At 45.0% G+C, this 27,582-nt stretch overlaps 2 protein-coding genes and 2 long non-coding RNA genes across 7 annotated transcripts in view; 1 reads left to right on the plus strand and 3 right to left on the minus strand.

Annotated features, from left to right (window-relative positions):
- Positions 1-14,085, minus strand: part of LOC118393316 (ceramide transfer protein-like) — a 38,220-nt gene extending 24,135 nt beyond the window's left edge. Inside the window, exons 1-3 of one of the 3 annotated variants that reach the window (XM_035785886.2) lie at positions 13,626-14,085; positions 11,959-12,093; positions 2,441-2,557 (exon numbers count right to left, since the gene is read on the minus strand). In XM_035785886.2, coding sequence (XP_035641779.1) covers positions 2,441-2,557; positions 11,959-12,093; positions 13,626-13,718 — 345 coding nt within the window. In that variant the 5' untranslated portion in view covers positions 13,719-14,085. The remainder of the gene's footprint in view (positions 1-2,440; positions 2,558-11,958; positions 12,094-13,625) is intronic. The other 2 variants (XM_035785887.2, XM_035785888.2) reach the window with 2 other exon arrangements.
- Positions 119-2,425, minus strand: LOC127907278 (uncharacterized). The gene is made up of 3 exons (XR_008064000.1): positions 2,022-2,425; positions 1,046-1,120; positions 119-521 (listed from the first exon to the last, which is right to left on the minus strand). It is a non-coding gene; the product is annotated as an uncharacterized LOC127907278 (long non-coding RNA).
- A 213-nt stretch (positions 14,086-14,298) lies between the features above and the next one.
- polk (polymerase (DNA directed) kappa) lies at positions 14,299-26,638 on the plus strand. 2 transcript variants are annotated; one of them, XM_035785892.2, is made up of 16 exons: positions 14,299-16,134; positions 16,241-16,376; positions 16,576-16,726; positions 16,937-17,056; positions 17,204-17,356; positions 17,804-17,935; positions 18,063-18,219; positions 18,720-18,920; positions 19,170-19,294; positions 19,427-19,593; positions 19,716-19,748; positions 19,864-19,960; positions 20,769-20,940; positions 21,148-22,386; positions 25,884-25,932; positions 26,115-26,638. In XM_035785892.2, the coding sequence occupies exons 3-16, from the start codon at positions 16,595-16,597 to the stop codon at positions 26,197-26,199; spliced, it is 2,862 nt and encodes a 953-aa protein (XP_035641785.1). In that variant the 5' UTR covers positions 14,299-16,134; positions 16,241-16,376; positions 16,576-16,594; the 3' UTR covers positions 26,200-26,638. The 2 variants fall into 2 exon arrangements, with proteins under 2 accessions (XP_035641785.1, XP_035641786.1); XM_035785893.2 differs by having other exon boundaries at positions 14,299-16,056.
- Positions 16,580-19,530, minus strand: LOC118393321 (uncharacterized). Its single transcript, XR_004827536.2, has 3 exons — positions 19,396-19,530; positions 16,848-16,960; positions 16,580-16,681 (listed from the first exon to the last, which is right to left on the minus strand). It is a non-coding gene; the product is annotated as an uncharacterized LOC118393321 (long non-coding RNA).
- Positions 26,639-27,582: the final 944 nt, after the last annotated feature.

Consider the following 27,582-nt stretch of genomic DNA (forward strand, 5'->3'; position numbering starts at 1 on the left):
GCTCAACTCAAACACACACCCAGCAATGGGACTCACCCTACATCAGGTGGTCACACCATCATCAGTGTGTGAACAGCACCCCCCTTGTGACCCCCCACATTTCCTGACTCCACTTCCTTTCTGTTCACCTCACAGAAATACCAGGCCCTTGTTCTGTTCTAAAATCAACCCCTAAGTTGGTACATTCTACTCCCAGTACCAGTCAACCTCACTTATTGTGTAGATATGAAAGTATTGGACAAGTAACATGGCGAAAATCAGGCCGGAGCAACAAGGACCGCTAAATACACGCTATGGTGTATCACCATCTAACCTACGCAGATCAATATGAAGTAGTGGCGTTTCAAACGGAGCCCCAGCCCAGTGCCACCTCACTGATGGGATACCAGAGCTACACTCCCTAGACGTGTGAGCAGACTCCAGTCCAAGCCCCAGCCCAGTGCCACCTCACTGATGGATACCAGAGCTACACTCCCTAGACGTGTCAGCTGACTCCAGTCCAAGCCCCAGCCCAGTGCCACCTCACTGATGGATACCAGAGCTACACTCCCTAGACGTGTGAGCTGACTCCAGTCCAAGCCCCAGCCCAGTGCCACCTCACTGATGGATACCAGAGCTACACTCCCTAGACGTGTGAGCTGACTCCAGTCAAGCCCCAGCCCAGTGCCACCTCACTGATGGATACCAGAGCTACACTCCCTAGACGTGTGAGCAGACTCCAGTCCAAGCCCCAGCCCAGTGCCAACTCACTGATGGATACCAGAGCTACACTCCCTAGACATGTCAGCTGACTCCAGTCCAAGCCCCAGCCCAGTGCCACCTCACTGATGGATACCAGAGCTACACTCCCTAGACATGTCAGCTGACTCCAGTCCAAGCCCCAGCCCAGTGCCACCTCACTGATGGATACCAGAGCTACACTCCCTAGACATGTCAGCTGACTCCAGTCCAAGCCCCAGCCCAGTGCCACCTCACTGATGTATACCAGAGCTACACTCCCTAGACGTGTCAGCTGACTCCAGTCCAAGCCCCAGCCCAGTGCCACCTCACTGATGGATACCAGAGCTACACTCCCTAGACGTGTCAGCTGACTCCAGTCCAAGCCCCAGCCCAGTGCCACCTCACTGATGGGATACCAGAGCTACACTCCCTAGACGTGTCAGCTGACTCCAGTCCAAGCCCCAGCCCAGTGCCACCTCACTGATGGATACCAGAGCTACACTCCCTAGACGTGTGAGCTGACTCCAGTCCAAGCCCCAGCCCAGTGCCACCTCCCTGATGGATACCAGAGCTACACTCCCTAGACGTGTGAGCAGACTCCAGTCCAAGCCCCAGCCCAGTGCCACCTCACTGATGGATACCAGAGCTACACTCCCTAGACATGTCAGCTGACTCCAGTCCAAGCCCCAGCCCAGTGCCACCTCACTGATGGATACCAGAGCTACACTCCCTAGACATGTCAGCTGACTCCAGTCCAAGCCCCAGCCCAGTGCCACCTCACTGATGTATACCAGAGCTACACTCCCTAGACGTGTCAGCTGACTCCAGTCCAAGCCCCAGCCCAGTGCCACCTCACTGATGGATACCAGAGCTACACTCCCTAGACGTGTGAGCTGACTCCAGTCCAAGCCCCAGCCCAGTGCCACCTCACTGATGGGATACCAGAGCTACACTCCCTAGACGTGTCAGCTGACTCCAGTCCAAGCCCCAGCCCAGTGCCACCTCACTGATGGATATCAGAGCTACACTCCCTAGACGTGTCAGCTGACTCCAGTCCAAGCCCCAGCCCAGTGCCACCTCACTGATGGGATACCAGAGCTACACTCCCTAGACGTGTCAGCTGACTCCAGTCCAAGCCCCAGCCCAGTGCCACCTCACTGATGGATACCAGAGCTACACTCCCTAGACGTGTCAGCTGACTCCAGTCAAGCCCCAGCCCAGTGCCACCTCACTGATGGATACCAGAGCTACACTCCCTAGCGTGTCAGCTGACTCCAGTCCAAGCCCCAGCCCAGTGCCACCTCACTGATGGATACCAGAGCTACACTCCCTAGACGTGTCAGCTGACTCCAGTCCAAGCCCCAGCCCAGTGCCACCTCACTGATGGATACCAGAGCTACACTCCCTAGACGTGTCAGCTGACTCCAGTCCAAGCCCCAGCCCAGTGCCACCTCACTGATGGATACCAGAGCTACACTCCCTAGACGTGTCAGCTGACTCCAGTCCAAGCCCCAGCCCAGTGCCACCTCACTGATGGATACCAGAGCTACACTCCCTAGACGTGTCAGCTGACTCCAGTCCAAGCCCCAGCCCAGTGCCACCTCACTGATGGATACCAGAGCTACACTCCCTAGACGGGTCAGCTGACTCCAGTCCAAGCCCCAGCACATGCCAAGGGGAATACCTCAGTTCTATCTAAGGAGAGATTCTTCAGTCTTACCTTGTGTAGTTCGATGGAGTCAATCCATCGGAGCCGGTGCTCTGGGTCCTCTGCCCGTAGGTACCACACACTGTCGTTCACACTGATGTCAATACGACACTCATCAAACTCATGGGGCTGCAGAGAGAGAGAGACAGAGGACGGACAGAGAGGAGACACATGAGTGACAATACTTACACTAGAAGACATCAAACCCTACAGCAGAAATGACTGAAAGGTGAAGTCTCTACCATTACCAGTTTAAAACAAACGAGTGGTCAATAGCATGTCAAATGATATGTTCCCTCTTTCAGATTAGTCAAAAACAGCCAATAGACTTTATTATCATGCCTTTCACCGAGTTGTTGTCCTGGGAATGTTCCAATCACCATGTCAGATGAATGAGGAATGTGGTTCTGACACATATGGATTCCATATAGAGAATGTTCTAGAACTCATTAAATAGGACTGTAATTACAACCTGATGTCTAATGCATTCCTCTCAGAACCAGTGTCTTCATAAACTTTCCCTTCTCATCCCTCTCCTCCTCCCCCCCGATCCCCAGCCCAGCTTCAAGAATCCAAGCACATGCACCAGGAATCCCATAGCTTCCTTTGGGATTGGGTCAGTTCTCTGTTTTCTAAATTACAGCTCCTCCAATAGAAATGGCCCGCTGATTGCTAGCTGATGTTGCCCTGGTTTAAATCAACTTGACTAATTAAGCGCCCCAGTTTTATTCTCTGTAACCTTTGTGGACAAACTGCAGTGCCCCCCTCCCCTCATTCTCTAGAACATAGATGGAATTCCCACACTATTTAACACAACATTGCATTTAGCCATTTCAATCATAACACTTAAAATCGATCCCCATATGTTTCATTTCATAAGTTAGGCTGAACTTGGAGGGCTGCTGGTTTCTCTTTCCAGTACTGCTAGAAGTACATAAGCACAGATCTGTAACAAGATCTTCCCCATTGGAGGAAATAAGGTAGGTTCAATTATTTGATTTCCATTTCGTTCATTTTATTCTGTGAGCTCCATGCTCAGTTTCTGTCTGAACTGTGCAATGTAGTAGGGAGTTGTAGTTTCCAACAGGCAAATATTCTACAGAGTTAATTACCAAATTTTCTACGCTAAAATACAATGACCAGAATCCATTGTGCGCCCGCTTACTGGTCAGGAGCAGAAACACAGACCTCTGACGCAGAGAGAAAACGTGATAGAAACAAGTTGCTTTGCGAGGTAACTACCTGAAAATACATCATCTAATGACAAAGTGATTGATAGTTAATACTCAGCAGTCATAAAAAGCAGGCTGAATTTACTTTGAAAGCACAGACAACAGCTCTATAGAGATGACTTGGAATAAACTAATAGTCATCAAATTAAACAAATGGAATTTAGACAACTGAAATATTTAATGAAAGTAATGTGAATAAATGATGGTTATTAAGTGATACGCATTAATAGGCCTGAACTACAATCATGCATTTTGTTTTATTCTGTGTTAATGCATTTAAATGTCTCTTTCTCCCCGAAATCAAACAGCACTAAAATCGATCAGCACGACTGTATTGTTGGGGAGTAAGTAAGTAAGTAAACATTTCACTGTTCGTCTACACCTGTTGTTTATGAAGCATGTGACTAATATACATTTGATTTGACTTCTCCACCCTCCTATCAAGCATTCCTTTAAGAAACTCTTATCTGTGTGACTCATAGGAAGCATTAAGTCCACTGGCGTAAGGCTGTATCAGACACGGCCCATAAAGCCTGGCTGTCTCTCCTTTAAAACAGTTCATTCCCCAGCAGCACAGTGTGCTGCTATCCATTTCTCTGTGTGTGTGTGTATGTGTGTGTGTGTGTGTGTGTGTGATGAGATCTGATTTAGAACACTTCAAACAACGATACAGTTGCTGGTTCCTCAGGTTTTGAAAACGTTGCTAGTATCGTTGACATGATCAATAGTAGTTCACAGCAGCATTAACAACTCTCTAATGTGAAATGATTTTACATTGTGCTTGAATATAAAAGTAAGAGAATACAAAACACAATCCATTTCTGGAAGAAAAAAAAAAGAAAACACAGATACTGCATGAAAAGAGCTTTTCTAGAAGCACAAGATAATGAATAACTGCAGAAGATGTCAGAGAGCGATGTGTAAACAGTAGTCTGCAGTGTCATGACACAGCAGGAGGTTGAGCCATAGCCAGAAGCACAATCATCTGTTGCATTTCCTGCACAAATATCTACCATGCGTGTGTGAGGTGAGCGTACTGTACCGAGTCCATGGTGACCTAACTGGGAAGCTGGCTTCTACTGAACAAGGTATTAACCGAAGGATTGTTTCAGCATTCCTTAGACTTCACATACCACTGATAGAGGAGTCCGTCAACAGAGAGCTCAGGATTTGGGATATTTGGAAAAAGGGCTCCGTTTCTCTGATATTTTATTTAACTAGGCAAGTCAGTTAAGAACAAATTCTTATTTACAATGAAGGCCTACCAAAAGGCAAAAAAAAAAATGTTTTAATGTAAATGTATAAACATAGGACAAAACACATCACGACATGAGACAACACTACATAATGAGAGACCCAAGACAACATAACAAGGCAGAAACACATGACAACACAGCATGGTAGCAGCACAAAAACAAAGTACAAACATTATTGGGCACAGACAACAGCAAAGGTCAAGAAGGTAGAGACAACAATACATCACACAAAGCAGCCACAACTGTCAGTAAGTGTCCATGAGAGTCTTTGAATGAAGAGATTGAGATGAAAACTGTCCCGTTTTGAGTGTTTGTTGCAGCTAGTTCCAGTCGCTAGCTGCAGTGAACTGGAAAGACGAGTGACCCAGGGATGTGTGTGCTTTGGGGACCTTTAACAGAATGTGACTGGCAGAACGGGTGTCGTATGGGGAGGATGAGGTTTGCAATAGATCTCTCAGATGGGGGGGAGTGAGGCCTAAGAGGGTTTTATAAATAAGCATCAACCAGTGGGTCTTGCGATGGGTTCCTCAGATGACCAGTTTACAGAGTATAGAGTGCAGTGATGTATCCTATAAGTTTCATTGGTGGCAAATCTGATGGCCGAATGGTAAAGGACATCTAGCCGCTCGAGAGCACCCTTACCTGCCAATCTATAAATTGTTGCTGTAATCGAGCATGGGTAGGGTGGTCATCTGAATCAGGGTTAGTTTGGCAGCTGGGGTGAAAGAGGAGCGATTGCGATAGAGGAAACCAAGTCTAGATTTAAATGTGCTGAGAGAAGGACAGTGTACCATCTAGCCCTACTCCCAAGTACTTGTATGAGGCAACTACCTCAAGCTCTCAACCCTCAGGAGGTAGTAATCACGCCTGTGGGGAGAGGGGCATTCTCCTTACCAAACTATATGATCTTTGTTTTGGAGGTGTTCAGAACAAGGTTAAGGGTAGCTTGTTTGAGCTTGTTGGTCACTAAGAAAAATCTTTGTTGTAGAGCATTTATCACTAAATCTGGGTAGGGGCCAGCTGAATAGAGCTTCCTACTGCCTGAGCTGTTGTTGATGTAAATTGAGAAGAGCATGGGGCCTAGGATTGAGCCTTGGGGTACTCCCTTGGTGAAAGGCAGTGGCTGAGACAGCAGATTTTCTGACTTTATACACTGCACTCTTTGAGATAGGTAGTTAGCAAACCAGGCCAAAGACCCCAATACTCCTTAGCTGGCGCACAAGAATGGAATGGTCTACTGTATCAAAAGCTTTCAAAACACAATGTAAACATTCACAAGGCCGCGGGGCAAGACGGATTACCAGCACATGCGCTGACTAGCTGGCCTTCCGGATAGCCTGAGTGCACTTATTTCTCATTTGCCTGAACGAGAGCCAATCAGCCTGAGTATGCGTGTGCCAAGCCTTTCGCCAAATGGAATTCATGAGGTGGAGTAACTCTGCAAGATCACGGGTCAAACCAGGGGCTGAACCCGTTTTTAATTCTCATTTTCTTTATGGGGGTGTGTTTGTTAACAATGCCACTGAAAATATTTAAAAAAGAAGGTCCAAATATCTTCAGAGGGGATCAAGCTGATTCTATATCATTTCAGAGGCCAGTTCATGAAGGAAGGCTTGCTCATTAAGGTTTTTTAGCCAGTGGATATGACAAATCAGGACAGGTTGTTTCACTGAGCAGCCATTATGAACACTATAAAACAGTGATCACTAAGGTCATTACAGAAAACACCAGACTGAAACCTGTCAGGAGTATTTGTGAGGATAACAAGAAGAGTAGCCTTTTCTGGGTGCTTGGTGTCACACCTTGTGGGATTGGTAATAATCTGAGAAAGATTTAGAGAGTCCCATTGCTTTAGGACTTGGTCAGGTGGTTTAAGCATGTCTCAGTTTAGGTCACCTAGCAGGAAAAATTCAGAAGGGGCCAGGAGAGAGCTTGGGGCAGGTAGGGTACAAGCGGATGCTGATGGTGAACGATAGCACCCAGCAACAGTCAATAAAGAGCTAATTTAAACTTTACTGCTTAATTCCAGCAAATCAAATTGTTTGGGTACAGACTTGGTGGAGAGAACCGAGCACTGAAGGTGATCCGTGGTAAAGATGGCCGCTCCCCCACCTTTGGTTATAAACTTTTTCAGATAAGACAGATCTTACAGAAAGGTTAACATCAGTATTCAAAACACTCTTCCTTAACCACGTCGCAGTAATGACCAACACATCTGGATTGAAGCTGTGAACCCACACTTTCAATTGATCCATTTTAGGTAATAAGCTTCTAGTGTTAACGTGCAGAAAACCCTGGCTTTTACGAAAGCAGAAATCAGGAAGCAGAGAGCACAAGTCAGAATTGGGGCTAGCAACAGTAGATGGGCAGGGTGTACATGCACATTTCCAGATATTGTCAACAGTAATACAAATCAGCGAGGACAGGGAGAGCTCTGCAGTGCTGATTTATGACATCTGAATGTGCATCAGATGGCAAAAAGATCATACTGTGCAGCAATTTCATCAGGTAACATGAGCACAAATCCAGTGAGAGGTGGTTAGAATAGGATGGGAGGCCAAACGTCTGTGTAACCAATAGAGAGTCAGAGTCCCGAGTGTGACGCATGCAGGAGTCACGAGGCATATCCCTTTAATATCATATCTCTTTCACACGAAGACGTTTTTCCGGCAACTGTTTTTCCCACGTCGGCCTGGCCAAGACAAAGCAGTGTGACACAAACAACAGAGTTACACATAAGCAAAAGTAGAGTCAATAACAATAGAAATATACCATTTATCTGAGAGGGATTGCCAGTATCAGAAGGCAACACTTTTATTTACGCCTAATGACGTAGTAATCATCTCGTAAAACTCCTGCCTGCGGCTTAGTATGAAACTTAGCCGTAATGCTGAGGCGTCATTGGCACGCACTAGGCTCTTAAACCCATGATGGTTGCTCGGCAGCGCCAGTGCTAAGCTTTGCGAGGCATGTCACTTCTCCCATCTCGTTGCATAGCCCACCACTAAGCATGCATGTTTTCTTACGCACTACGGGATGGATCCATATAGAATTACTGTGTGGATTAAAAACCAATGAATGATGAAAATATTGGAATAAAGTAGGCTAACGCAATTGAAAGCATGTATCAAATTATTGCTTACTGATACTCCCAAAGTCATCCAATCTTTGTGCCACATTTTAAGCAATAGCCTACCCCCGTGTGGTCAACGAGATCATTTCAGAACCGCTTTGATTAGGACAGTGCCGTCGCACTGCTTTGAGACAAGGGTGGGGACTCATCTTGATAAATCAATCCATGTCCGATTCTTGTTTTCACTTCATCTCGGTTTGGATATTGGTTGGGCTACAGTCAGGCTGGGAAAATGTTAGCTAAATGGAGGAGAGTGCTGCCCATGACCATCTTGTCTAATTGGTTCATTTATTACAACATTTTGACAGCATGTTATGTAGCGCAACAATTAAATTGTTTTGCTCTTCACTCGCAGTCGCTTAGTATTCTAGGCCTCCTCCCGACCAAAAGTCTGACTTGTCTCAATCAATGTGATTTTGATTCACTGAATTTCTGTCTGTATTGACTATTTGATTAATTGGTTTCTGGTTGGACAAATATGTGGAGGTGGTATAGCTCATCTATTCGTTTTCTCATCTATCACTGATCAGAAACATTTAGTGTGCAATAATGTAGCCTAAATCAAGTGTAGGCCTACAATTTTGCTCGATCGCAGATATGCAACTCCAAAAGCCCACGGAGGTTGTGAAATATGAATACAAGACTGACATGTTTTCGAAAATAGGATTGCTATTATTTTCTAAAATCAGTATCATGAAGAATATACTTTCAATGGTAAGACCCTACGCCCGCTCCCTAAAAGTAGAGGGTAGGAAAGAGATGAAACGTGGATAAAAATAAATAACTCCAAATATCCATTTTTTATTTTTACATACTCAAAATATGCCATTCTATTGTTTAGAAAATACTTTTTATTAGTCTCATACTTCTTAGGACCTGCCTAAACTAATTATTAAATGGTGTATATTCAATGGATTTATTCAAATATAGGCCCACCCACATCTGCACACCACTACTACTACTAGATACCAGCATACCGCTACAGTATGTGCACGGGAGGTATAGAAGGCGTATGCAGGCAAATTGGCCAGGCCACCGACTGAGTGGGTGTGCAGCTAGTATTAAACCATTGTAGTCCTCGGAGTTGCATTTACCTAGAGAAAAGGAACTAATGCTCTCTAAAGAGCACACAGACACCTTTGCAACTTCCTTCAAAGTGGACGCAGACATAAAAACGGTCATCACGAGTTCATCTGACTCTGGGGAAGTAGAAGCAGGGCTTCATTACCAAAATCCCCAAGTATCCCTTTAAGGGAAGTTGCAACATCCCATATTGTAGTGTTAATCCGATTGGATCATTTAAATCATATTGCACAAATAGCAGTAATACCATTTGTTTGACCTCTGTACTGAACCCTGGTATTTTCACAGAAAAAAATGTAATGTTTAACCAGGGTATTGGATTTCAGCTTATCTGACCAACAGGAGGCCTGCAGGGGGAGAAATAAAGGGTCAAATGGCAAGAAACAGAAGCTGTTCCATAAATGATAAGAGTCCAAATGTGGATGTGTCCAGAATGGGTGACACAATAGAGAATGACATTTCCCACAGAACGAATACCCCTTTTGGAGCAAAATCCACCATTTGTCCGCCCAGATACAGAAAACCCTCCCTAGAAACATACTGCAGATCGGTGGGAAACGATGTCTCAGATTCTGAATAAGAAACGAGAATACAGAGTCTACAATAGTGGTCCTTCTGTGGCTCAGTTGGTAGAGCATGGTGCTTGTAACGCCAGGGTAGTGGGTTCGATTCCCGGGACCACCCATACGTAGAATGTATGCACACATGACTGTAAGTCGCTTTGGATAAAAGCGTCAGCTAAATGGCATATATTATTATTATATATTACAATAACCTCCCTAAAAAACAGAGACAAGCAATTGGACGATTTAAAAATAAATGATTCCACTGCGATAGTACGTAATGCTGACAAGGGAGGACCTGTGGTGTTGTTAGACTGTGATGACTATGTGAATGAGATTCAGGGACAATTGAACACCACTACTTTCTATCAGAAATTGTCACGTGACCCCACACCACTGTTCAAAGATGGGATTCACTGCAAGCTGAAGTCTCTGTTGGAAAGCGGAGAAATTATGCAAAAAGAATGAGTTCATGAAAGTAGACAATCCAATCATGAGCGTTATTCATGCCTTACCAAAAATCTGTGTATACCAATATCCCCTATCAGGGAAGCCTGGAAGCCATGGCACACTGTCTTAGTCAACGACCCACATGCACACTCCCTAGCACTAACTGGATTGTTGAACTGGCTAAGACGGTTCTGACTAAGAATGTTCATTCAACAGAAGGAAACTGTAGTAGAAGAAATGGCACCGAATTATGCCAAACTGTATGTGGGGTTGTTTGAGAAGGTGATTTTCAGCCCTAACAATCCATTCCTGCACCATTTATCAGACTCTGGAAACACTTAATTGATTATGTATTCCTTCTATTTCAGGACACAGCAGAGGGAACCATCGATTCCAGTCCATCAATACAAGCAGTGAACATTTCAAATTCACCCTCACCTTTGATGCGCATAAAACAAGTTCTTGACATATTGATTAGGGGGGGGGGGGTAGCTTTAGCGCGGACCTATACAGGAAGCCGACGGACAGGAATTCCCTGTTACGCAGGGACAGCTTCCACCGCTAAAAATTAAAAAAAGAGCCTCCCCATTAGCCATTATAGTCACAAACGCAGTATTTGTAGTACACAGAGCGACAACGACAAAAAAGCCAACTATCTGGATGAGCGTTTCGGACAGCGGGGTTAACCAGATGAACGGCTGCATGACGCAAGGGAACGTTATTAAAATATGACCCAGGATGATAGCCTCACGCTATCAGTTTGACCACATCCTAAAAAAATGTTAAACATTGGCACATCTTGAGCACTGATCAACAGCTGGACGTATAAAGAACCCCTGCAGGTAGTCTTCAGACGCGCCCCCAACATCAGTCAAATGGTGGCGAGGTCTGATCTTCCACCACTGCCACGCAGTACCTTTCTAGACAATGTGCCGGACGGTAACTATAGATGTGGCCGATGTACCCAGTGTAACTTTACGTACATTTACGTCATTTTGTAAATAGATATTATTTTCTGGAACTTCTACATGTGCCCAACTCACTGATATCAAATTTAGAAACGCACAAATTGCTTTTGCACCCACCATGCGTCATGTCTGCAATCATCATGTGAGGTGAAATGTACATATGTGGATGTGAACACTCGGTTTGTTTGACCTGACGAAGATCAGTTTCTGATGGAAACGCTGTCAATAAAGCGGTGAATTGGGAGCTTCAACAGTGTGAGGGCCGCCTTCATCTTCACTAGTATTCTTTATTAGCCCAGCACCTATGTTTTTAAGGATGTACATATGAACTCACACTTTTCTATAGAATAAACAGAAGCACGGCATACAAAGGCTAAAAGTATGTGGCCAAAGATTACATTCCAAGACGGAATGAGGATTTCAGTTGCATAATCAAGGACTATGTACACGTGTTTACAAACGGGTCTCCTTGCAGTGTCAGTATGCCCTTGTCTGATAAAAATACTGCTCTCTATCCCCTACTGTGCACTAACAGCCTCATTACTGGTTAATGTTTAGCTCTCTGGGGCAGAGAAAATTGGACCCAAGGAATGACAAGTTACTGCTCAAAGTAATGACAGAGAACATTCTAACATTGTCTGAGTTTTAGGCAAGCATTTCACTAGCATATTTTCACCTAATCTTTAAAACCAGTAGAACGGGACCGAGATAGTCTTTTGAGATAACCTTCCCTTTCCCTGCTGGTACGATGGAAATCATGAAGTCCATTTTGCTGTTGACATGTGCCATAATAATGTGCCATAATGCTGCTTCCTGAGAGGAAATAGACCTTTACTCTAACTTACTGTGATGATCGCCTTGCTGAGACACAGAGAGCCCCTGCAGCCGTACTCCCGCTCATCCTCTGACTTATAGTAGCTCAGAGTGTTGTTCTTCAACACTACCCACCGGTCCTGCCATCCGTGAATGTAGTTTGTCCACTGTCAACGAACAAAAAGGCAGATAGTCAAGACTACATTTCTACTAGCAGTGCAATTACAGTAGGAAGGCGGTAATGTATTTAGTTTCACACTTAAAAGTTTAAAATCACTAAAGATGATTAGTTGAATGGATTTCCCAATTAACTGAAAAGAGAACTGGGTGTTTACGGCCCACAAAGATGCCATATGAGTGGATGGAGCAGTTTGTTTGTGGTACCCATTGTCTGATAGTAGGCCTAATTGATCAAACATTGCCAACCTAATCCAACCATTGTCCACAATAAGGAAGTGTCCACCACAGGGAAGTGTACAACAATTGACTATCAATCACAACTCATACACCGGTTTGAGTGCTTTGAATCAAAAGCTGGCCATCTACACTGAACAAAAAATATAAAACGCAACATACTAAAATTTCAAAGATTTTACTGAGTTACAGTTCATATAAGGAAATCAGTCAAAATGAAATAAATGATTTAGGCCCTAATCTATGGATTTCACATGATTGGGAATATTGATATGCATCTGTTGGTCACCGATACTTTAAAAAAAATATGTAGGGGTGTGGATCAGAAGACCAGTTAGTATCCGGTGTGACCACCATTTGCCTCATGCAGCACAACACATCTCCTGCACATAGAGTTGATCAAACTTGATTGTGGCCTGTGGAATGTTGTCCCATCCTTTTCAATGGCTGTATGAAGTAGCTGGATATTGACGGGAACTGGAATGCACTGTCGTATACATCGATCCAGAGCATCCCAAACATGCTCTTTGGGTGACATGTCTGGTGAGTATCCAGGAACTGGGACATTTTCAGCATCCAGGATTTGTGTACAAATCCTTGCAACACTGTGCATTATCATGCTGAAACATTAGCTTATGGCAGCGGATGGATGGCAAGACAATGGGCCTAAGGATCGGATCACATCAAGGTATTCGGTATCCATAGCTGTTCAAAGTTGACATCCGAACACCGCTAGCCCACATAACACAGTACACGTGGTTTGCGATTGTAAGGTCTGTTGGTCATACTGCAAATTCTCTAAAAAGAAGTTGGAGGCGGCTTAGAGAAATTAACACTCAATTCTTTGGCAACAGCTCATGGACATTCCTACAGTCAGCATGCCAATTGCACGCTCTCTCAACTCGGTACATCTGTGGCATTGTCTTGTGTCACAAAACTGCACATGTGGCTGTTTGTCCTCAGCCCAAGATGCACCTGTGTAATGATCATGTTTATCAGCTTCTTGATATGCCACACCTGTAAAGTGGATGGATTATCTTGGCAAAGGAGAAATGCTCACTAACAGAGATGTTAACAAATTTGTGCACAACATTTGAGAGAAAGCTTTTTGTGCATATGGAACATTTCTGGGATATTTTATTTCAGCTCATGAAACATGGGACCAACACTTTACAGGTTGCGTTTTGGTTCAGTGTAGTTATTCTAGTTGTATCCCAGCAGTTTTTGAGAGGATCACGCCCTCATTAGCCATTTGAATAAAGATCAATCGTTTTGTAGGACTTACCTTGCTTAGGACGCCACCGAGTTCAACAGGATGCCCAGATTCGGGATCCACATCTTCATCGGAGCCCGACGAGTTCGAACTCTTCTCCGACATTTAGCAACCAAGTCGTTGGGTAACGTTAGCTAGGTAGAGGCTGGCGTTTACCACGAGAAAACTAAAATACACAAATTGATAAGACGTGGCCAAGCGAGTGTTGCCAAATCGATAACACAGCAAAACATGAGACAATCAGGAGTGGCTTGCTTAGCTGTCGTAGCTAGTTAAGACTCTGGCATGCAATCTAAATTCACAATTCCTTGCGGGATGTGTGTTTCAATAAGCAACACGACGTAACGTTTAATAGAAATAGACTCTGCAATGCAACTAGCGAAAGCTAGTTAGCTGGCTAGAAATCCAGTCATAATGCAGCAGACAAAATAGTCCTGTTCAAATGCGCCATATCCCCAACGATCAAATACACATAGCGCTAATCCCTTCAGATGGCTCAGAACTACGATCGCTAACTAGCTACCCCGCTAGCGCCCTCTGGCGGACCTTGGGACGACCATAGAGATGTATAGATCTCGCTTTTGTAGTATTTGTCCCATAAATGTTTCAAGTTTTAATGTCACATGAACATGTACAGTGAAATGCCTTTCTTGCAAGCTATAACACCAACGATGCAGTAATCAATTAAAATGCAATACTACAAATAAGGTAGAACAAAAACATACAATATAAAATAAAAACACGATAAAGTAAGCATACCATACCATATACAGGGTCAGTTCCAGAACAATATTTACAATGTGTAGGGATACTAGATCAATAGAGGTACATACGTTTTTGGGAAAGGTGACTAGGCATCAGGATGTACACTCCATGGCCAAAAGAATGCGGACACCTGATGGTCAAACATTCCAATTCATCCCAAAGGTGTTTGATGAGGTTGAGGTCAAGGCTCTGTGCAGGCCAGTCAAGTTCTTCCACACCGATCTCGACAAACCATTTCTGTATGGACCTCGCTTTGTGCATGAGGGCATTCTCATGCTGAAATTAGGAAAGTGCCTTCCCCAAACTGTTGCCACAAAGTTGGAAGCACAGAAACATCTAGAATGTCATGTATGTTGTAGCGTTAAGATTTCCCTTCACTGGAACTGAGGGGTCTAACCCAAACCATTATTCCTCCTCCACCAAATGTTACAGTTGGCACTATGCATAGGGACAGATTTGTCCATCGGACTGCCAGATGGTGAAGGGTGATTTATCACTCCAGAGAAAGTGTTTCCACTGCTCCAGAGTCCAATGGTGGCAAGCCTTGCACCACTCCAGCCCACTCTTGGCATTGCGCATGGTGATTTTAAGCTTGTGTGTGGCTGCTCGGCCATGGAAACCCATTTCATGAAGCTCCCGACGAACAGTTCTTGTGCTAAAGTTGCTTCCAGAGAGAGTTTGGAACTCGGTAGTGAGTGTTGCAACCGAGGACAGATGATTTTTACGTTCTATGCGCTTCAACATTCGGCGGTTCCGTTCTGTGAGCTTGTGGCCTACCACTTTGCGGCTGAGCCATTGTTGCTCCTAGACGTTTCCACTTCACAATAACAGAATATACAGTTGACTGGGCAGTGCCAGCAGGGCATACATTTTACGAACTGACTTGTTGGAAAGGTGGCATCCAATGGAGGCTGATGGCTCATAATAATGGCTGGAATGGAATCAAACACTTGGAAACCAAATGTTTGTCTATGGAGATTGTATGGCTGCGTGCTCGATTTTATACACCTGTCAGCAATGGGTGTGGCTGAAATAGCCGAATCTACTAATTTGAAGGAGTGTCCACATACTTTTGTATATATAGTGTATGATAAACAGAGTAGCAGTAGCATATATGATGATTGTATGTGAGTAGTCAGTAGAAATGTATGTGCATATTATGTGTGTGTGAGCAAATGATGGTGTTAGTGTGTTGGAGTATCCATGTGCTTAGTTTGTAGGGCCCTGTGAGTGTGCATAGAGACTGTGCAAAAAATAATATAAAAAAAAAAAAATGTAGGGCTTCGTGGCATTGTGACCATCTCCATTTTGAAGTAGTCCATTTTCTTCTTACTACTTCTTACTACTATGAGTTGGTTAACAAACAAGATTGTGCTTACTGCCACCTGGACTTTGTTGTTTGAAAAAGTATAAAGCCACTGTTGGTCATTTACTGCTACTTGCAGTTATGGAATGTTTGCTCACAAGTATAATTCATTGGCGGATCCCTCCTGATGACCTGGATGGAATTATGTGATCCTTCCCTAACCCATAGGAAGTCTCACTCGGTTGACTTAGTTCAAAATGGGGAAAGTCCTCAATGACGTTGCTCGTGCATAAATTCGCTTTTGGGCACTAGAGTCCTCTATACATCTCTATGGGGACGACACAAACCTTGGACTCGGCCTGTGGTTGTTAGGTCAGGTGGTAGAGAAAGGAAGATAATTCCTCCATTATCTCTGTTTAGGATATCGCCGCTATGCAGAAACTGTTCAAAGTACCTGAAACAGTTTGTGATATTTAATTGTTTTAATAAATGAATGGATTAATATCACGTTATTCATCACCTGTTAAAAGTTTGTCGCTGGATTTGTTTCTTGAAGGTTTTGTTTATACGCGCGCTGCGTGGTTTTACATCCGTAAACAAGGAAACTGCACCTCCCCCTAATTGACGTAGAGTGCGGAAGCAAATTCAGAACTCAAAACTGAAGCGGCAAAGGCAAAGAATATACTTTTACCGTAAACAAACAAAATATTATTTATTTTTGCCATGGATAGTTAGAAATTAGTATTACTAGCTGTTTAGATTATTTTACATTGTGGAACCAACTTGTATGGATGAATACATAGTTTGCTAGCTAGGTTGTTAGCTAGCAAGCTAGTTAACTTGCCATAATACTTCTTAGCACATTTTGTTTGGTTTATGTGTTCAATGCAGGGTCTCACTTGAAGGAAGTATGGCGACAGGGGGGACCTCCTCTTCCAGTGGGGAGGGCTTCCTCTCAAGAATGGCCCTCAATGACAACAAGGCTGGAATGGAGGGCCTTAACAGGGACAAGATTAACAAGATCATCATGGAGTCCTCCAAGGTACAGTACAGGTTGAGAACTTCTGTCTGTTTATCCAAACACCCAAACGAACACCCTAGACTTTGAGTCAATACCCTAGCTAGCTACCTTACTCTAATGGCACAGGAACTGACAAACCCACGTGTGTTGAGGTCCAGTGGGTTCTCTTCTCCATGCTCCATGGCCTGTTACTGGAGGTCACCCACCTCTCTGTTCCCCTCTCTTCTGCAGGGCTCCAGGTTCTATGAGAACGAGCTGAAGAAGGAACAGCAGGTGAACCAGCGCATTGAGAGGATGATGTTGCAGAAAGCACACATCACTGAGCAACAGCTGAGCAAAGCGCAAGCACAGGTACAGGGCTATACACACACCTACACAAATAATGTATTATGTGACCTCTAACACACAGATACACTAGTTTTACAGTATAACTTCTACAGTATATATTTCTGTGTTATAATTTGTTTGAAGCTGTCACCTCTGAACGTTTTGTTGTAGGTGGAGAAAATGACCTCTGACCTGGAGAGGGGGCGTGACCTGAGCCGTGTGATTGTGCATGTGGATATGGATGCCTTCTATGCTGCGGTGGAGACGAGAGACTGTCCTGACCTGATGGACAAACCCATGGCCGTGGGCTCCATGAGCATGTTGGTGAGATTCTATATGCCATGAACAGCACTGTTCATTTGCTAGAAACGTTTATATTGACCAACAGCCTCAGAAGCCAAGGCTTCTCGTGAAAGAGACAGGATTTAGAAGGCTGGCCACGCAAGACTATGACCAACAAGACCCGCTTGAGACAAATAATAGAGATGAGTGTAGTGGTTGTTTTGTTTGATTGTCATTCATTCGTGATACCAATTGTCTCCCGTTATCATGTGAGGTCAAAATAAGAAAGCCAAGTCTGTTGAATTTCTCATCATTGCTACCCAGAGGGAGGATCATATCTGGGGATCTTTCTTCTTCACATATGAACTGGTTTATGGTCTTCTCACTAGATCTGAAAGATGTCCTTTTATTGCACAACAACACATATCTCATATTGAACCCCAGGTTATTTATCTCTACAAATGTATGTGTTTTGTCCACTCTCCTCAGTCAACATCCAACTACCATGCCAGGAAGTTTGGGGTTCGTGCCGCCATGCCTGGCTTCATCGCAAAGAAGCTCTGCCCAAACCTGGTTATTGTTCCAACCAACTTTGACAAATACAGAGCAGTGAGCGCTGAAGTAAGGATCTGACACACACACACACACACACACACACACACACACACACACACACACACACACACTGTATATATAAATCCTCCCCAAAGAGACATATGAGTCCCTAATCATCCTAAATCTCTGCTAGGTTCGGGAGATCTTTGCAGACTATGACCCTCACTTCCTGCCCATGAGTCTCGATGAAGCATACCTGGACATCACTGACCACCTTGAGCAGAGGAGAGGCTGGCCAGAGGCCCTCCGTACCCACCGTCTCTACACCAACAACACTGGGACAGCTAGAGGTAGCTAGATCCATGTCAGTGCTGGGTCAGATGTCTAAACACAGGGGATGACTATGTCATAACTGAGAGTTATGATTGTTTGTTACACTGTTGGATAGCTTTTTTTAAACAATATTGCAGTTGTGGTTTACGGACTGTGATAAAGTTGTCATTTGTAAGACAACTTTGAGAGTAGACTGTAAGTAGTTTAGATGTAGTATAAAGGCAGCTACGTGTTATATGGAAGATGTAACAAAAGGAGAGAGGTTTACTAAGAGCTTAATAGCAAAAGCCTCATGTCATTCTTCCTCTATTTCCTGCCTGACAGAGAAAGTGAATTAGAAGGGTCTGTGTATTCTGTCGGTTTCTCTTATCTAGTTCACTTTTGCCACCTGTCAAGCGTAAAGAGGGACAAGGGGAGCAGACGATAAGAGACGTGGATCCTCTTCTGTGAATCATCTCTCACTATCTCACACCTTCTCTCCTTGTCTATCTCTCTCTGTCTCTACCTCTCTCTCTAGTTGAGGACCATGGTGGCCTACAGGAGACAGTAGAGGTAGAGGGTTTGTCTCCTGTCCTGTTTGAGAACAGCCCCAGCTCCTCCCCCTGTCTGCAGGAGGCTGCTGGGGGAGAGGTGGAAGTGTTTGGGACCTGTGCCGAGGAGGCGGTAAGAGAGATGCGCTTCCGCATCGAGCAGAAGACCTCACTAACTGCCAGCGCAGGTGAGAGAGATGCTGTGTGTTCATGTTCCTTGGAGGACACATTGGATGAATCCCAAATGGCACCCTATTCTCTATTCACTATTTTTGACCAGGGCCCATAGAGAATAGGGTGGCTTTTTGAACACCTCAGAGTTACAATGTTAGTTGTGTTAAAATACCTCGGGGAATATTTGATATGTTACTATCCCAGGCTAACTTTATCATCATATTCTGTGTATAGTTACATTAAGCATGTATGTGTGTGTGTAGGCATTGCCCCAAACATGATGCTGGCCAAGGTTTGTAGTGATAAGAACAAACCCAACGGCCAGTACAGACTCCCCTCTAACCGACAGGCTGTCATAGACTTCATACAGGACCTGCCAGTCCGGAAGGTAGGCTGTAGTACACCTACCCTTAAACCTAGACAGCCTATTTTAAGGGATGCATACTTTAGGTGATTGTTTATGGAACATGTTGCTGGCTGATGACTTACAAATACAGATGATGGTCTTTTGGTGTGCCAGATCTCAGGCATTGGGAAGGTGACAGAGAAGATGCTGGGAGCTCTAGGTATCACCAGCTGTTCCCATCTTGGCCAGGAGATGGCGCTGCTGGCCCTGCTGTTCTCTGAGGCGTCTTGGCATAACTTCCTCCACATCTTCATGGGCCTGGGCTCCACACACATCGAGAGGTGCTGGCGGGCAAGCAGAGGGGGGTGGGCAGTGGGGAGAGGGGTAACTAAACAGAAAACTCATCTGTAAAATGAGTTCAAGTCATCTGACTGAGTCTGTCTGTTTTTGTATTTCCTTACAGGGACGGAGAGAGAAAAAGCATGAGTACAGAGAGGTGTTTGTTTTTCTTTTCTGGCAACATATATGTGAAACACATAGATAAATAATGGTACATACTCGAACGCTGCCCATATCCAACATGTTTCTCTATCTCCCTCATTCTCTGTCAGGACTTTTGGAGAGATGGGTGCATTAGAGGAGCAGTTCTCGCTGTGCAAGGAGCTGTGCCAAGACCTGGCTCAGGACCTGCAGAAGGAGGCGCTCAAGGTACTCCACAGCTCAGTTGATTACAGTACACTATTAGTAATAGTATAGGTCATTACTAGAATATATTGCAGTTGTACAGTACATATATATTCTTAGACAGTATATTCTTAAACTCAAATTCACTGTCTGATCTATTGGATTCATAGTAAAATCAAACTCTATTTGTATATGTTTGAAATCGAACTCCAGTATTTGGCTTTTTGTGGCTATTGTGTGAAATGCAATAGCAGAGCCGTTCGACAGTACATAACACATGGAACTGTTTGTTATGGCCGGTGTGTTAGTATTCAGCACCATTGTGAACAGCCATTGCCTGACTGCCTGCCTCTTGCTCTGTGCATTGAGATTGCCTCAGGTGACTCTTTCCTCTGGGGAAGAGAGAGCAGAAAAGGGTTCTTGAACAGAAAGGATATTTCTGTAAAGAGGGTATTTTGGGGTCTTAAAACATTTCAGCGCTAGTGTTGGCTCCCAGACTCAATCTGTCTCTAACCAGCATCTCACACAATTACCAGAGCGTCTGTTCCCATCCCAATCGATAGAGAGAGCTGGCTTGGCACGGCCGTCACCCGCCGACTGAGCCCTAATATGCTTTTGATACCTGGAAGAAATGGAGAGCCATTATGGAGAATACCAGGGACCAGTGTGAGCCTCAGCCTGCCTGGGGAATAGGCTGCTTGGGAATGACCATCACTCTCCTAGGAAAATGCCTTTGTCAAATCTATGTCTGTTCTGTCCTTTTGACTCCTCCCCCAGGTCCAACCAGATTTAATCTGTGCTTCACCCTTTAATTTGCTCTGTGTTCTTCCAGGGCAAGACGGTGACGTTGAAGCTGAAAAATGTTAACTTTGAGGTGAAAACCAGAGCGTGGACGTTGCCGTGTGCTGTTGCTACGACGGAAGAGCTCTTTGCTGTCGCTAAGGACTTGCTGAAGACTGAGATCGACAACGTCAGCCCCCAGCCACTGAGACTGAGGCTTATGGGTAACCTTCCTTTACCTTCTCCCGTCTGTTTAAATGTGGTGTCCCATTGGCAAGAAAATACATTAACATCAGCTTTCATATATGTTGTACATAACAATAATATATGAAGTACTTTCTACTGATTCTGTTAATAATTCATATATTTGAACTTGTAGCTTGATTAAAACAATTGACTGCAGTTTTAAATCAACGCTTGCGTGTCTGCAGGCGTTCGGGTTTCCAGTTTTGCCAGTGCTGACGACAAGAAACCCCTGCAGAAGAGCATTGTGGGATTTCTCCATAAAAAACAGACTGACTCTAGTAGCACCTCCCAGATCTCCTCCCACAAGCCTGTGAAAGAGCATCCACCTAGGCCTCCAGGCCAGACTCAGCCCTCTGCCTGCCCTTCCATGGTACAGCAGAGACAGGGGCAAGAGGGTCACGCCTCGGTACCCAGCTGGGGAGGGGTGGAGGTGGGTGGGACTGGGGAGAACCAGCAGTCCTTCTTGCAGAGAGCTCACGCCCAGAGGCTGCGACTGCAAGCTGAGAGAGAGGACCCACCAGAGAAGGGAGATTGTAATGGCTTCGAGACCAGACGGGGCCCAACCTCATCGACCACCACCCCCGAAGGGACACAGACACACACTCCGAAGAATACAAATATATCAGCAGAGACAGACATCTCTATGAGTGCATTGACAGCTTCGGACAAAATGACACATGAACCTTCAGCCCATGCATCTACTTCATCATGCTGTTCAACAGAGCCAGAGTCAGGGACAGACAGTCTCACCTGCCCTGTATGCTTCAGGGAGGTGAACACCACAGAGCTGACAGTCTTCAACAGACACATTGACCAGTGTCTCAGTGGGGTTACTATGGGGCAAAACAACCACACAGACACAGAGCTAGAGAGAGGCCCCTGTGTCTGTGAGGAGGTGGAGAAAGAGATAACTGGAGGGAAGAGGGAGGAGGGGCCGATGGAGAAAGGTAGTAAGCTGCTCAGTAGGTGCGTGTTTGACTCAGTGGGCCTTCAATTAGACTCAAGTGCAGGTGATCATACGGAGTCCACTACAGGTTTACTTCTATATGAGACGAGTACAGCTAATATTTCACTAAGCACTGTGGGCCTGAACCCTGTCTGCCTTAACACTTGTCCAAATGGAGATGTATCTATACATAGAGCTAACACCCTGAAGGTTTCATCTCAAAGTGACCCTCATGTTCGGGTTTGTCTGTTGTCCCCCGGTGGACCTCGGCCAATGACTACGCCCAAGCCCGAATCACGTGACCACAGAGGCCCCGCCCTCACCTGTCCAGTGTGTCAGGAGACCCAGGACACCAATGACCTCACCCTTTTTAACCGACACGTAGACCTCTGTCTGAACCAGGAAGTCCTGCATGAGCTTGGGGGACTGGCATCTGTGGACCGCACCACCCACACCGCACCACCTGCTGCCCACAAAGGTCCGTGTTTCAGAGAAGTTTTATTTACTGAATGATCATGCATTACTGCCATTGTCATTCAAATAGACCAGGGACTTCTAAACTCTGTTTTTCTATGTGCTGCCACTACCAGTCTCATCCCCAGTGCCTCCATGGGTCCTGTTTCTGCCTCTTCCTACTCAATATGTAATCCACTTACGTGGTGGGTGTGTCGGGGGCATAGAGAAAAATGTGTTGTTTTACAGGAAATGTTGCAAGGTGAAAGCAAGTTTTCTGCAATTCTACGCATTTTGCCTAATTGTGAAACTTAGCAACATGGTAAAGGCCCAAGGGCCACACCCTCTCATGCAATGCCATGCCAATTGGCCACATGGTGGGCCTAGAACAAGCGATTGAAAATGCTAGCTTTGAAAGTTCAGCCCCCCCGCACCCTGTGTTCTTATGCTCAAACGTTATAGAAAAAAATCAATGGGTACACAAATCGGGGCCCCTGGGCATGTCTCCAATGTGCTCGGTTGGTAATCCAGCCATGCCAAAAATACTCATAAATTAGAATGTTTGATTCTTCCTGAATGTCTAGCTTTTATTTAAGATATATATTTTTTTATTCATAATTATTGGCACCCTTGACAAAGTTGAGCAAAAAAGACTGTATAAAATAAATAATACAAATACTGAGCTATATTGTATGCAGAAAAGTTGGAAATGTATTATTTTATACTAATACAACTGCTCAGAGAGAAATATTTTTCTAAGAAGTTGTTTAAAACATCTCTAAAAGATAGGGTCAGAATTATTGGCACCCCTGTTTTCAGTACTCCACCACCCTCCCCTTGTGAGGATAACGACCCTGAGCCTTCTTCTCAAATGTTTTATGATATTGTAGAACACGTTGGGACGGATCTTTTATCCTTCGTCTTCTCTTATGGACTGCCTTCTTCAATTCAAACCACAGATTTTCAATGGGGTTCAAGTCCAGAGACTGAAATGGCCATTGCAAAATGTAGATTTTTGTGGATTTTGATTAGTGCTTGGGGTTATTGTCTTGCTGGAAGATCCACTTGAAGCCAAGTGTCAGCCTCCTGGCAGAGGCAACCAGGTTTTTACATAGAATACCTCTATTTTCATGTTATCTGACTGTAGAACCGGTTCCAATCCAAGTGCCAATGCCGTTTGTCAAAGTCCAGGTGGTGCTATGGTCAGATGACATGAAGATGGAGCTCTTTGGCCACACACACCAGTGGTGGGTTTGGTGTCGAAAAACAGAAGCATACTGTATGTAGACAAAGTACTTCATACCTACTGTAAAGTATGGTGGTGGATCTTTGATGTTATGGGGCTATTTTGCTTCCACTGGTCCTGGGGCCCTTGGTAAGGTCAACGGCATCATAAAGTTGACCAAGTACCAGGACATTTTAGCCAAAAACCTGGTTGCCACTGCCAGGAGGCTGACATTTTGCTGCAAGTGGATCTTCCAGCAAGACAATAACTCCAAGCACATGTCAAAATCCATAGGTTAATTGATCACAAAATCAACATTTTACAATGACCTTCTCCGTCTCTGGAATTGAACCCCATTGAAAACCTGTGGTTAAATTGAAAAGGGCCGTCCATAAGCACAGACTAAGGATATCAAGGATCTGGAAAGATTCTGTATGGAGGAATGGTCTAAGATCCCTCCCATTGTGTTCCAATCTCATAAAACATTTTAGAAAAAGTGTCGTTATCCTCGCAGGGGCTGGAGTACTGAAAACAGGGGAGGGGGCTGGAGTACTGAAGACAGGGGAGGGGCTGGAGTACTGAAGACAGGGGAGGGGCTGGAGTACTGAAAACAGGGGAGGGGGCTGGACTACTGAAAACAGGGGAGGGGCTGGAGTACTAAAAACAGGGGAGGGGCTGGAGTACTGAAAACAGGGGAGGGGGCTGGAGTACTGAAGACAGGGGAGGGGGCTGGAGTACTGAAGACAGGGGAGGGGCTGGAGTACTGAAAACAGGGGAGGGTGCTGGACTACTGAAAACAGGGGAGGGGGCTGAAGTACTAAAAACAGGGGAGGGGCTGGAGTACTGAAAACAGGGGAGGGGCTGGAGTACTGAAAACAGGGGAGGGGCTGGAAAACGGGAGGGTACTGAAAACACAGGAGGGGGCTGGAGGGGAAAACAGTGGAGGGTGCTGGAGGAAAACAGGGAGGGTGCTGAAGTACTAAAAACAGGGGAGGGGCTGGAGTACTGAAAACAGGGGAGGGGCTGGAGTTCTGAAAACAGGGGAGAGCTGGACTGAAGGGGCTGGAGGGGGGAGGGGCTGGACTACTGAAAACAGGGGAGGGGGCTGGACTACTGAAAAAACAGGGGAGGGGCTGGACTACTGAAAACAAAACAGGGGAGGGGCTGGGTAGGGGCTACTGAAAACAGGGAGGGGGACTGGACTGAAAACGGGGAGGGGCTGCTGAAGACAGGGTACTGAAAACTGAAAAGGGGAGGGGCTGGAGTACTGAAAACTGGAGGGAGGGGCTGGAGTACTGAAAAACAGGGGAGGGTGCTGAAGTACTAAAAACAGGGGGGGGCTGGAGTACTGAAAACAGGGGAGGGGGCTGGAGTACTGAAAACAGGGGAGGGCTGGAGTACTGAAAACAGGGGAGGGGCTGGAGTACTGAAAAAACAGGGGAGGGGGAGGGTGCTGGACTACTGAAAAACAGGGGAGGGGGCTGGAGTGCTGAAAACAGGGGAGGGGCTGAGTGGACTACTGAAAACTGGAAAAAACAGGGGAGGGGATGAAGTACTAAAAACAGGGGAGGGGCTGGAGTAAAAAACAGGGAGGGAGGGGCTGGAGTACTGAAGACAGGGGAGGGGGGAGTACTGAAAACAGGGGAGAGGGCTGGGGGAGGGTGCTGGAGTACTGAAAACAGGGGAGGGTGATGAAGTACTAAAAACAGGGAAGGGGCTGGAGTACTGAAGACAGGGGAGGGGGCTGGAGTACTGAAAACAGGGGAGGGGGCTGGAGTACTGAAAACAGGGGAGGGGGCTGGAGTACTGAAAACAGGGGAGGGGGCTGGAGTACTGAAAACAGGGGAGAGGGCTGGAGTACTGAAAACAGGGGAGGGGGCTGGAGTACTGAAAATGGGGGTGCAGTCTTTTTTGCTCATCTTTATCAAGGGTGCCAATAATTATGGACCTGACTGTAGGTCAGTTATTTTTTTCTACATACTTTCTGTCTGGTTTTATTCATTTAGGTTAACACTGAAAGCTATTTTCCTATTATTTAGCTATTATCCTGAAGTCTTATGGTTAAAACTAGAAGGGGGCTCCCCTTCCCTGCTCTCTGCCACTGGTAAATCCCTTCTTCACCCATTGAATACTGACAATAGAAAGACGATCTCTCCCAGTTTCTCCTTAACTATCCTGCCTGGGAGATTAGTCTTTATAGCTTTGAAATGAACACAAATGACTTGCCGGACATAGACAGTCGTCATTCTGTTTTCAGCGGAAGAATCTGATGGAGTTTTTCGTGTTTCCCTCCACAGAGCGAGAGCAGCCCCTGCAGAGAGCGCCACAGAAAGGCAAGAGCAAAAGGTATGACTACATCTCCTTACACACATACAAGAGAGAGATTTGTTTGAAAGTCAGCACATTCACCAAGGAGTTAATTCAACATGTTGTGTGGTACGTCCAAATAAGATGGTTGCAGATACTGGTGCAGACAGTGAGAATCCCGCAGTAAAATGTGCTGTGTTTTTATTCTGCTACACTTCCAGGAGAGGCTTGTCTCCCCCACCCCCCTCTAAGAAGGCCAAAGCCCTGGGCCCAGCTTGGAACACTATTGACAAGTTCTTCAGGTGATGCAGCTTAGGTGACATCACACACTACTCCCAGACGATCCTGTGTATGAAGTATTATGCTCAGACAGTGATAATGACTGACCTCACTAGCAACCATCCCTACCTACCTAGTACTTCTTGGATTGCTGGGAATTTGGATTGCTCACTCAAGCATTGAAGATGCACTTCTTTCAAAATAAATACATTTTTATCTCTTGTGCAGTTTAAAAAAAAGTCATAATGGTCATAAGTTAGCAGGCAGAACCTTTGCAGGGGTTTTAGTGAAGGTCGTTGATGCAAACCAGTACCAGTATGAGATGGTGTATTTTTGCATAAGATAACTTAAATATAGGCAATGTATAAAAAATAAAAATAAATTAATATTATTGTATTCAAATTTCATAGGCTATTTTTCTTACGGAAAATAAAACTTGCCACCACTGTAAATGTGGCTCAATTAATTATTCTCCTTGTGTCATTGTGTTGAGCATTTAATGTGCACAGTACAAATGAGGCTATTACGATTGCTTGAAGACATGGCTAAAGGTCAATCAGATTTGTGAACATGGTCCCTAGCTGTGTGTTGCCGCTTTCCATGTCTGTTGTCTGTAGCTTGTGAGGCGTGGAAACACTTTGTTGCTTTTATGAATTTTGTCTTGCTGCTTTTTGTTCTATATTGCTCTGTCTGTATGCTACGTCTGGCTTGTCCTATGTTGCTATGTCTTGCTTGTCCTATGCTGCTATTGTCTATATTGTAATTGTTTTTAATAACCTGCCCAGGGACTGCGGTTGAAAATTAGCCGGCTGGCTAAAACCGGCACTTTTACTGAAACGTTGATTAATGTGCACTGTCCCTGTAAAAATAAACTCAAACGATAGAATCGTCTATCGATGAAGATTGACAGCCATCATCAATGGTGACAACATCATGCTGTGACAGACGATGGTTTAGCCTATTTGAACTTGACTGACGCCACACAGAATGACTAGAACGGAGTCGGTCAGGGCAGCACATGAGGGACATTCCCAGTAATCTATCTTCCTATTTGCTATAGCCTATTTCAAAGCAAAATGTCCAGTCAGACAATATCCTCGCTCTCGCTCTGTCAGATACATGGGCCTCATAGTCTAAACCTTTTTTTTATTTTTATAACGGACACTCCTCAACTATATTTTGTCTAGCTGTTTAAAAAAACGTAGGCTATATTCCCTTGTCTCTCCATTCGATATGACTGAGTTTGGGGTATAGTATGCTTTCATCATTTTATTCTCTCTCCCGATCAAACAATGAATTCATCTGAGTTCCATCTCAAAAAGTTGTTTGAATGGCCAACAAATGTAGGGTAGCCATGGGACTAATAATGAGAGCGAAAAAACAATATCAATGGCCGAAAGAAAAATATAA

Source organism: Oncorhynchus keta, chromosome 14 (assembly GCF_023373465.1).
Source record: "Oncorhynchus keta strain PuntledgeMale-10-30-2019 chromosome 14, Oket_V2, whole genome shotgun sequence".
NCBI classification, from domain to species: domain Eukaryota; kingdom Metazoa; phylum Chordata; class Actinopteri; order Salmoniformes; family Salmonidae; genus Oncorhynchus; species Oncorhynchus keta.